At 43.8% G+C, this 11,707-nt stretch overlaps 1 protein-coding gene across 2 annotated transcripts in view; it reads right to left on the bottom strand.

Moving 5' to 3' along the window:
• Positions 1–6,942: 6,942 nt before the first annotated feature.
• PAQR5 (progestin and adipoQ receptor family member 5) overlaps positions 6,943–11,707 on the bottom strand; it is a 90,817-nt gene continuing 86,052 nt past the window's right edge. For both annotated transcript variants that reach the window (XM_055436793.2, XM_088839951.1), the window contains exon 8: positions 6,943–10,770. In XM_055436793.2, the coding sequence (XP_055292768.2) occupies positions 10,529–10,770 (242 nt within the window). In that variant the 3' untranslated portion in view covers positions 6,943–10,528. The remainder of the gene's footprint in view (positions 10,771–11,707) is intronic.

Raw genomic sequence — 11,707 nt, 5'->3', positions numbered from 1 at the left:
TAGCTTTTAAAACCCTCCTCTCCATCCCCTCAACCACTACCATCTCTTGTATGGATGACTGAAACAGTATCCTAACAGGCTTCCCTGCTGCCATCTTTCAAGCCTGGTTCCATTTTGCAGCCAGCTCACCACTAATCACAGATCTGGTCATGTCATTTCCCTACTTGTAATACTACAGTTGTTCCCACTGCTGGACACCCTCAACAGGCCCTGGGGTTCTTCCTCTCCAAGCTCATCACCTATCATTTCCCCTTGCCTCCCTCCAGCCATGATGGCCTTCTGTGCCATGAACACACTGGGCTCACACAGCTTTCCCTCCCTTCCTCTGACAATGCCTCCTTACCCTCAGTTCTCAGCAGATTTTCTGCCCATGACCCCGCTCTGGATGCTGGATCCCGGCTCTCTATCCCTAGTCCTCTGCACACCACCTCCAAGTCATTCCCTCTGATTTGCTTCAGAGCTCACATCCCAATTTGTGATTGCTACTCCCTCAGTGGTAAAGAATCCACCTGCAAATGCAAGAGATGCAGGTTCAGTCCCTGGGTAGGGAAGATTCCCTGGAGGAGGAAATGGCAACCTAGTCCAGTATCCTTGCCTGGAGAATCCCATGGACAGGGGAGCCTGGGGGACTGCAGTCCATAGGGTCGCAAAGAGTCAGACACGACTGAGAACTAGACCACCCCCACCAGCTTATCCCCAGATCCCGACTAGGCGACACAGTTGTGTCCCCCGTGCCCAGCAGTGAAGATGCTCCATATGTGTCTGAAGGAATGAATGAGCCCATCCCTTCACGGGGCATCCCATGGAAGACCCGACTATAACTTATCACCCCTAGCTTTTCTTCAGGCCAGTTTCTTCTTTATCACTCATTTATATTCTTATCAGAGTTCACTGACAATTTTTTAATGCCAATTCATTATCTTATTTCCCTGTTCAAAAATGGTCAAGCAATCCCCATAACTGGTTAAAGATTTGCATTTCCCCCTAGAATTAGAGAGCCAAGCAGGGGCAGAGTTCGGGAGAGGCAGGTAGAAGAAGCCTAGAGGGTAGAACTGGGAGGCTTTTTAAAAGATCAGGTTCGGGCTTCCCTAGTGGCTCAGTGGTAAAGAATCCTCCTGGCATTGCAGGAGACACGGGTTTGATCCCCGATCTGGGAAGGTCCCACATGCTGCAGAGCAACTAAGCCCTGTGCAACAACTATTGAGTCTATCACACCAAAAATTCCTTGTGCTGCCCCTTTGCAATCACCTTTCCCTATTCCCAGCCCTTGGCAACCACTTTTCTGACTTCTTTCCTCAGATTTCTGTCTTTTCTAGAATGTCTCTTCCTTAACTCAGCATAACCTTCTTGAGATTCATCCATGTGTTGCATCTATCAGGAATATTTTCCCTTTTTATTGCTGATGAGTATGCCATTGTATGACAGTCTACCCATTCACTGGCTGATGAACATTTCAGTTGTTTCCACTTTTTGGCAATTATGAATGAAACTGGCATAATTATTTGTGTAAAGTTATTTATGGAGACATAGATACTTTCATTTCTCTTGGGTGGGATTGCTGGTCCTGTGTTCAATGTAAGTTTCACTAAGAAATTAACAAACTGGACTGGGAGGGTTTTATGTAAATCACTGAAAAGGGGTTGATACTACAGAGATTTGAAACATAATTAATCCAAGCTCCCAGCTAAACAAGTCCAGCTGTGGGAACCTCATAACCAGTAAGCACCAGAAAATACCAAAGCCTGGAATGTTTGATGAAAGGTGGTAAGGTGGAGACCAGGGGCCCTGAGCACCCAACACACAGCACACCCAAGGCTTCAGTGGCCTTGGCAACGTAATCTCACATCCCCAGGCCATCTGTAAAATGAATGAGCGGGATGTTAAAGTCTTACCTACTCAAAAACAATAAAATCAACAAACTTGGGGGAGGGTGTAACATTGATACAAAAAACACAGACGATCTGAGCAGAACCATATTTCAAATGAATAACACACTCACACAGAAAGGGAGATATCATTACCCAAGCTGGAGTATTTAGACTACAGTATATGCCCTCATGTCCAAGACAAAAAGAACTCAAAACATTGAATTCTAATTAGTTGGCATTTTTGAAGACCTGGATTAGCAGTTCTGAAATGACATTAAATACATTGCAGATAAGGGGAGCCAAGTTTCTCACTGTTAGAGAGTAACATAAATACCAAAAGGCGGGGGAGTGACAAGTACCTATGAATTCTTTTTACTATTTGGCAACATGTTTCTTAAGTATGAAATTATGTCCAAAAGAGGGAGGGATGGTTGGACTATATCAGTGCTTCTTAAACTCTCTTATAGTATTAAAAGTCACTGGGGCTTTTGATAAAAAGTTCAAAACTCCAGAACCATGCTCACCTCTAGCATGCACTCTGGGTCTTCTACATCTGTGCATCTGGGCTCTGGGAATGTGCATTTTACATCATCAAACATATTTTTTTAAGGCTGGATTAAATTATCTTTGAGGTTAGTGGTTCCACACTCCGGAGGAGGCAAAATGTAAAGCGACATTTAGAAACCTGATTCTTGACATGGAGAGAATGAGTGTGACAACTACTTGTTGAAGAACATTTATTACAGAGTTAAAGAATTCGTACAAATACCAAGGGGCCATTGAAAACTCACTTGGGCAATCTCCCAGGAGGAATGTTCAGGAGAAATTTCAGAATTCAAGTCAAGTCTTGCCAATGTCTTCTGGAGTTATCTCAGGAATGAGTGGCCTGATTTCTATCCAGCCAAAAAGACAAACACCTTCTGGCCTTAGGGCCTTTGCTCTTACAGCTCTCTACTTGAAATCCTTTCCCCCACCTGCGGGCAAAGTCGGTGTCTTACACCCCATCAAAAAAGGGACATGTTAGTCACTAAGTCATGTCCTACTCTTGCCATCCCATGGACTGTAGCCTGCCAGGTTGCTCTGACCATGGCTTTCCCAGGCAGGAATACTGGAGGGAATTGCCATTCCCTTCTCCAGGGGATCTTCCTGACCAGGGATCAAACTCGGGTCTCCTGCATTGCAGGTAGATTCTATACCATCTGAGCTACCAGGTAAGTCCTTAGTCCATTAAATTCGGTTCAGCTGCTCAGTCGTCAGTCCAACTCTTTGCGACCCCATGGACTGCAACATACCAGGCTTCCCTGTCATCACCAACTCCCGGAGCTTGCTCAAACTCATGTCCATTGAGTTGGTGATGCCATACAACCATTTCATCCTCTGTCGTCCCCATCTCCTCCTGCTTTCAATCTTTCCCAGCATCAGGGTCTTTTGCAATGAGTCAATTCTTCCCATCAAGTGACCAAAGTACTGGAGCCTCAGCTTCAGCATCAGTCCTTCCAGTGAGTATTCAGGATTGATTTCCTTTAGGATTGACTGGTTTGATCTTCTTGCTGTCCAAGGGACTCTCAAGAGTCTTCTCCAACACCACAGTTCAAAAGCATCAATTCCTCAGTGCTCAGCTTTCTTTGAGATCCAGCTCGCAGATCCATATATGACTACTGAAAAAACCATAGCTTTGGCTATACGGACCTATGTCAGCAAAGTTATTTTTAATATGTTGTCTAGGTTTGTCATAGCTTTTCTTCCAAGGAGCAGCGCCTTTTAATTTCATGGCTGCAGCACCATCTACAGTGAATTCAGAGTCCAAGAAAATAAAGTCTGTCGGTTTCCATTGTTTCACCATCTACTTGCCATGAGGTGATGGGACCAGATGCCATGATCTTAGTTTTTTGACTGCTGAGATTTAAGCCAGCTTTTTCACTCTCCTCTTTCACTTTCATCAAGAGGCTATTTAGTTCTTCTTTGTTTTCTGCCATAAGGGTGGTGTCATCTGCATATCTGAGGTTATTGATATTCCTCCCTGCAATCTTGATTCCAGCTTGTGCTTCATCCAGTCCAGTATTTCACATGATGTACTTGGCATATAAGTTAAATAAGCAGGATGACAATATACAGCCTTATCCTTCTCCTTTCCCAATTTGGAACCAGTCCGGTGTTAGGACTTCCAGGACTTCCTTGTAGCTCAGACAGTAAAGAATCTGTCTGCAACACAGAAGACCTGGGTTCGATCCCGGGGGTGGAAAGATCCTCTGGAGAAGGAAATGGTGACCCACTCCAGTATTCTTGCCTGGAGAATCCCATGGACAGAGGAGCCTGGGGAGCTACAGTCCATGGGGTTGCAAAGAGTCAGACACAACTGAACGACTAACACCAGTGTTCCATGTCTGGTTCTAACTGTGGCTTCTTGACCTGCATACAGATTTGTCAGGAGGCAGGTAAGGATGCTATTCCCATCTCTTGAAGAATCTTCCACAGTGTTTTGTGACCCACACAGTCAAGGCTTTAGCATAGTCAATGAAGCAGATGTTTTTCTGGAATTCTCGCTTTTTCTATGATCCAACAGATGTTGGCAGTTTGATCTCTAGTCCCCCTGCGTTTCCTAAATCCAGCTTAAACATCTGGAAGTTCTGGATTCACAGACTGTTGAAGCCTAGCTTGGAAATTTTTTAGCATTACTTTGCTAGCATGTAAGATAAGTGCAATTGTGCAGTAGTTTGGACATTCTTTGGCATTGCCTTTCTTTGGGACTGGAATGAAAACTGACTGTTTCCAGTCCTGTGGCCACTGCTGAGTTTTCCAAATTAGCTGGCATACCGAGTGCCACACTTTCACAGCATGATCTTTTAGGAATTCCATCACCTCCATTAGCTTTGTTCCTAGTGATGCTTCCTAAGGCCCACTGGACTTCGCACTCCAGGATGTCTGGTTCTAGGTCTGTGATCACAGCATCGTGGTTACTTGGGTCACTAAGGTCTTTTTTGTATAGTTCTTCTGTGTATTCTTGCCACCTTTTCTAAATATCTTGTTCTTTTGTTAGGTCCATACTGTTTCTATACTTTATTGTGCCCATCTTTGCATGAAATATTCCCTTGGTATCTCCAATTTTCTCAAAGAAATCGCTAGTCTTTCCCATTCTATTGTTTTCTCTATTTCTTTGATCATTTAGAAATGTTTTTGTGTCTCTCCTTGGTATTCTTTGGAACTCTGCATTCAGATGGATATATCTTTCCTTTTCTCCTTTGCCTTTTGTTTCTCTTCTTTTCTCAGCGATTTGTAAGGGCTCCTCAGACAACCATTGTGCCTGTTTGCATTTCTTTTTCTTGAGGACAGTTTTGATCACCGCCTCCTGTACAATGTTAGGAACCTCCATCCATAGTTCTTCAGGCACTCCCTCTATCAGATCTAATCCCTTGAATCTATTTGTTTCTTCTACTGTACAATCATAAAGGATTTGATTTAGGCATACCTGAATGGTCTAGTGTTTCATTAAGTTTCTCCTCAAATGTCAGTTTATCAGAGTGGCTATCCAATCTCAGTTGCTTCACCCCACCCCTTCCTATTCCCTCACCAGGCTTCTTTTTTTTTGACCACACCAAGTGGGAGCAGGATCTTACTCAGGGATCAAACTCCTGTAGTGGAAGTTCAGTTCAGTTACTCAGTCATGTCCGACTCTTTGTGACCCCATGACTACAGCACTCCAGGCTTCCCTGTCCATCACCAACTCCCAGAGCCTACCCAAACTCATGTCCATTGAGTCAGTGATGCCATCTCATCCTTGTCGTCCCCTTCTGCTCCTGCCCTCAATCTTTCCCAACATCAGGGTCTTTTCAAATGAGTCAGCTCTTCGCATCAGGTGGCCAAGTATTGCAGTTTCAGCTTCAGCATCAGTCCTTCCAATGAACACCCAGGACTGGTCTCCTTTAGGATGGACTGGTTGGACTCTCAAGTGGAAGGGTAGAGTCTAAATCACTGGACCCCCAGGGAAGTCCGCAGGCTTATTTTCTTCATGTGCTGTGCTAGTCACTCAGTTGACTTTGCAACCCATGGACCATAGCCCACCAGGCTTCTCTGTCCATGGGGATTCACCAGGCAACAATATTGGAGTGGGTTGCCATGCCCTCCTCCAGGGGATCCTCCCAACCCAGGGATTGAACCCAGGTCTCCAAAATTGGATGTACATTCTTTACCATCTAAGCCACCAGCACTTACCATTATATGAATTTATTTATATATCTTACTTACCATTATCTGAATTTATCTGTATCTCCTGTCCTACTGGCTGACCAGTGTATCATCTCCATGAGGGAAGGAGTTTGGGTTTTCTTCACTTCTATATTCCCAACTCTTAGGATAGTGTTTGTTTTATATATCAGTTCAGTTCAGTTCAGTCCAGTCCCTCAGTTGTGTCCAACTCTTTGCAACATCATGAATCGCAGCACGCCAGGCCTCCCTGTCCATCACCAACTCCCGGAGTTTACCCAAACTCATGTCCATCGAGTCGGTGATGCCATCCAGCCATCTCATCCTCTGTCATCCCCTTCTCCTCCTGCCCCCAGTCCCTCCCAGCATCAGGGTCTTTTCCAATGAGTCAACTCTTCGCATAAGGTGGCCAAAGTATTGGAGTTTCAGCTTTAGCATCAGTCCTTCCAATGAACACCAAGGACAGATCTCCTTTAGAATGGACTGGCTGGATCCCCTTGCAGTCCAAGGGACTCTCAAGAGTCTTCTCCAGCACCACAGTTCAAAAGCATCAATTCTTCAGCACTCAGCTTTCTTCACAGTCCAACTCTCACATCCATACATGACCACTGGAAAAACCATAGCCTTGACTAGATGGACCTTTGTTGGCAAAGTAATGTCTCTGCTTTTTAATATGCCGTCCATTGGTCATAACTTTCCTTCTAAGGAGTAAGCTTTTTTAATTTCATGGCTGCAATCACATACCTGGCACTAAATAAACATTCACTGAATGATTTTCCAATCCATACATATATAGGAATCTACTTTTCATGATGAGTGAACATGTTTACAGCATAGTAGGTGAAACATAACCAAGTCAAAGGAGAAACAGGACTTCACTATAATAAATAAATTTTATTTTTCCTACCATATAGTTTAAGAAAACCAGACATTAGTATAAGCTGGAAGAACATCTGAGTCTGGAAATAGGTCTCACCTTTTCATTCATAATGGACTGTCGACTGGAAAATCAGAGGCTGGCATTCAACAATATGTTACGAAGTGTTGATGTACAGGGTTAACAGGTGTTTCATATATAAAGGGTACCACGGCCAAACCAAATTCAGGACAAAGCAGATGGGAATGAAAGGTTTCTCTGACGCATCTGACAAAGGCATTCTTTTCCAGAACAGCATTCTGCCTTCCTCAGAATATCTACTGGGAACTGAGTTCCTTCTCCAAAAGACACTTTGAGAAAGATTGCTGCAGACCAAATATCTAAATCACTTTGTATTCAAAAGCCTTCTAAACATCCCACTTCTAATTCTAATCCTCAAGGACCTATTCTTGTCTTTTTTTAAAACATATTTTATTTATTTTGGGCTGCCCTGCATCTGTGTCGCTGCATGCGGCTCCTCTCCAGTTGCGATGCGCAGGCTTCTCATAGCAGTGGCTTCTTGTATTGTGGAGCGAGGCCCCGGGCTCCCGGGCTCAGTAGTTGAGTGGTCGCAACCCCTGGGCTCTTAGAGCTCGGGCTCAGCGGTTGCGGTGCGCAGGCTTAACTGCTCTGAGGCAGTGGGGTCCTCCTGGACCAGAGGTCATGCTGCGTCCCCTACATTGGCAGTGGGTCCTCAACCACTGGGCCACCAGGGAAGCCTGACAAGTCCATGTCGTTAGGAAAGGAGGAGAGTGCCTCTCCCAAGACTGCGCAAGGAAAATTAAACTCTCCATTGTGACTGAAGGAAGAGGCAAGTGACTAAATGGCCTCATCCAAGCTTACCTGAGTTTTATCACAATGAAAATGACTGCTAAGTTCTAGAGTAGTGTTTCTCAAGCCAAGGGAGGGGGAAGAGGTATACCCCTTTAGGAGTATGCTCGCTCCCCCTCTCCCCTTAGAAGACAGGGCCTTGGTGAGCAATCCCTACCAGTGGGAATATGGTATATCTCAAAAGTGTACTGAGATGTTAAAAAAAAAAGTTGAGAACTGCTACCTTAAAAGACAAGGCTTCCCAAGTGACTCAGTGGTAAAGAACCCGCATGCCAATGCAGGAGCCGCAAAAGACCTGGGTTCATTCCTGAGTTGGGAAGATCCCCTGGAGAAGGAAATGGCAACCCACTCCAGTATTCTTGCCTGGAAAATTTCATGGAGAGGAGCCTGGCAGGTTATAGTCCATGGGGTTGCAAAGAGTTGGACACGAATGAGCATACATACACACATTAAAAGATGTCCTCCCAGTGAGGTTTTCAACTGACCCACTGCCAATCTTTTTAATTTCTGGAATGGCTTAGCAAAACTATATAGACTTCATAATACTTCATGATAACGAATATATTTGAACACATTCTCATTCAACATTAGAAGTTTCCCAATCAGTGTACTGCAAACTGGTATAAACTTTAATTGTAACATTGTCCAAAAGTATACAATGGGACTAAGTTTACCAAACGTATAAAAACATTATGAAACACTTGGCCTTATTTTGTTGATTTAACATTTCATTTTCATCATTAAGCAATACTGAAAAAGCAATGTAACCAAAGATTAAATATTCTAAAAGTCCTTCAAATTAGTCACCTTTGATCTTTCAACTACTTCTGAACTAAACAAAGAACTTTATGTTACTTTCCATAAACAAGAGAATTAAGAAGCCTTCATGCCTTTGGCATTACTAAAATGGAGTATGTAAACTTAGTACCTCTGCCCACCATAAAACTGAAGTTACAGTAAGATGAAATGGAAGCCCAGAACCCCTGCTGGAGTACAATTCCAGTAATAGTGTCAACCTCTTGCCAAAAAAACAAATTTTGTCATGCAGCTTGCAATTAATGTACCAAAAATTTACCAGCCTATATAATTTTATATATTTACTTCCTCTACCTTCCCCAGAGGAAGTAAACAGACAATAAAACTAATGAAATCATATTTGTTGACCATTCATATCCAATATAAATTGCTATTTGTTTTCAGAGGATTAGCTGATGAACTATTTACAAGGTCATTCAAATGTCTGGGCCAGTTAACCATAGAGGCAGTGTTCTAAGAAACTGGGGTATTCCTGAGTCAGCAGAATAGGGTCCTGCATTGCGATGGATGGCCCCTTAAGTTGTTAGCAAGTGCATGTCAGGGAGTGATGGGCCTCTGTTAAAAACTGTTTTGCATCAGCATTTCTGTACTTTATGAAAACACCATGAAATACTGAAATTTTAGTGAGTAATGCAACAGATGAGAAAATATTCAGTGTTTTAATACTCCACAGAGTAGAAAGCAGAGGACACAGCCTTAGGTGGTGAGCTGCTGAAAGTTAGACCAATCAAAACACAGCTGATAGGCCCTGTGCATTCTGGAATTCGTGACACCAGCATTTCTGCAAGTTTGGCCCATGGCCCTCCTGACAATCACCTGGGGAACTTGTTCCAGTACAGACCTTCTGCAGGAAACCAACATTTTAAACCAGTAAAGCAGCCTCCTGATTCGCCTGGGGGATCTACATTTATCACAAGCTGACCAAGTGTTTCCATTCCTTTGGCAAAGTCTTTAGTATCCTCTGCACATGAATGTTAAATTCTGCAGCACATATGAAATGCTGAAGCAACACTAAATGTATAACCTCCCCAAATATTGTGATGTCATTGGTTAAAAGGTGATAGATGAGTACAACCAATCGGGATTAATTCAGTTACTGCCCTCTGGGTAATACACTTTGCCTGTGCTGCAGAATACTTCACAGCATCAAACTGGCAACAAGAAAACAGAGCAAAACAGAACATACGACACCCAGCCACAGGCTGTGAACTTTTAACAAAATCCAAGTCCGTAATGACACGGGAACCTTGCGTGGTGAAGCAGAATGGACTTGTGGGAAAAGAGGGCTCTCTTTCAGTTCAATCCCTAAACTAGGTGGGGAAAGGAAGAGGGCCCTCCCCAAACCAGGTTTCTTCATCCTGCAGTGCCTTCCCAGTGCCCCACAGCTCCCACAGACTCAGTCTCCGCTTTCTCAGGTTCCCCGACTGACCTTCCCAACTCACCCTCTGCCACTGTGGTAGGAGAGGCTTTGCTACATGAAACTCATCAGATGAAGCGTGTTCCATTTTCCAACAGTAACACTTCAAGGGCAGTAAAGCTTAATCCAGCTATTTAATAGTAAAGCTACAAGGGTGGTACGCCTAATCCAGCTGTTTAAATAGAATTGGAGAACATACTTTAAATAAATTAAAAGCTAAATGAAATAATGATTTGCATGAATGAGGACTGACTTGAACCCACGTCCCCCTTTTAAAATCGTACTTACAGAATCCAATGCACATCTAGAGAAATGTCCCCAGTTAAATACCTTATTGACCTGAACCCGCTCAAAAATGCCAAGTTATCAAGCATTATAAATATTTTAGGCCATTGTAAACTGGGACTGTGGCACTGCTTATGGTAGTTAGGATGTTGCAGCTTAATGCTGACATTTGGTACGAAAAGCTTATGGTATGAATCAGGTTTCCTTTTTACGTAATTCCGGCTCGGGAATCCGATACAGAGCAGCTGAGAAATAAACTATGTTGCTGAGGCTGAAGATGAGGCACAGAAGTATGGCTCCAGCTATCTGGGCGAACAACAGGGGTCTGCAGTGGGCCAGGAGCCACTCCTTCCTCAGAGTCTTGTCCAGAAGGATGGCTTCCATCTGCATGTGTGTGGCCAGGATCACACACACATGAAACAGCTGATGACTGTGACCTAAAGCAAACACACAAAAGGCCACCAAAATCAGCAATAAAAAAGGAGTGGACTACTGAAAACATCCTATGGCCTGTGTGCTAAAAACACTATGTGGAGTAAAAGAAGCTAGATATAAGACACCCACTGTCCGGAAAAGGCAACTCCATAGAGACAGAAAACAGATTACTGGTCGTTTTGGGTAGGGGGTAGGAGTTGGGATTAACGGTACATGGGCAGGAAGGATCTTACTGGGGTGATGAAAATGTTCTAAAACTCATATATGGTGATAGTTATACAATGTGGTAAATTTGCTAAAAAAAAGATTGAATTGTACACTTGAAATCAGGGTATTATGTTACATATAATGTGTGTGTGTGTGCACGCTCAGTCACTCAGTTGTGTCCGACTCTTTGCGACCCCATGGACTGCAGTCTGCCAGGTTCCTCTGTCCATGGAATTTTCCAGGCAAGAATAATGGAGTGGGTTTCCATGCCTTTCTCCAGGGGATCTTTCCAACTCAGGGATCAAACCCAGGACTCTTGTGTCTCCCACATTGACAGGCAGATTCTTTACCACTAGCACCACCTGGGAAGCCCATATGTGACATATACTTTAAAGTTTTTATTTTTTAAATATCATATGAGAAAAACAAAAAGGCCATCAAAGAAAACCAAACCTATTTTTAAAACAACTTATCCACCAGTTCTGTTTTTCACGTGAGAAAAGTTCTACTGAAGTTTACCTCTTGAGAGCTGTCACCAGTCAGTTCTGATTTTGACTTCAATACCAAGGGGGAAGCCAGCCAGATTTTCTGTGAGCCCCTTGTGAGGTGCTCCTCTCCCTGCAGCTGGTCAATCCCAGACACAATGAAGGGCTCCTTCTCTCTGACAACTCACAGGACCCCGGTCAGCATGTGTGCGTCCCCAGAGGGTGGGAGCCCAGTGGAGGGCGGCTG

Source organism: Moschus berezovskii, chromosome 9 (genome assembly GCF_049115385.1).
Source record: "Moschus berezovskii isolate FMDL1 chromosome 9, NW_MosBer_1.0, whole genome shotgun sequence".
Taxonomy (NCBI): domain Eukaryota; kingdom Metazoa; phylum Chordata; class Mammalia; order Artiodactyla; family Moschidae; genus Moschus; species Moschus berezovskii.
This window is presented reverse-complemented; position numbering and strand designations above follow the sequence as displayed.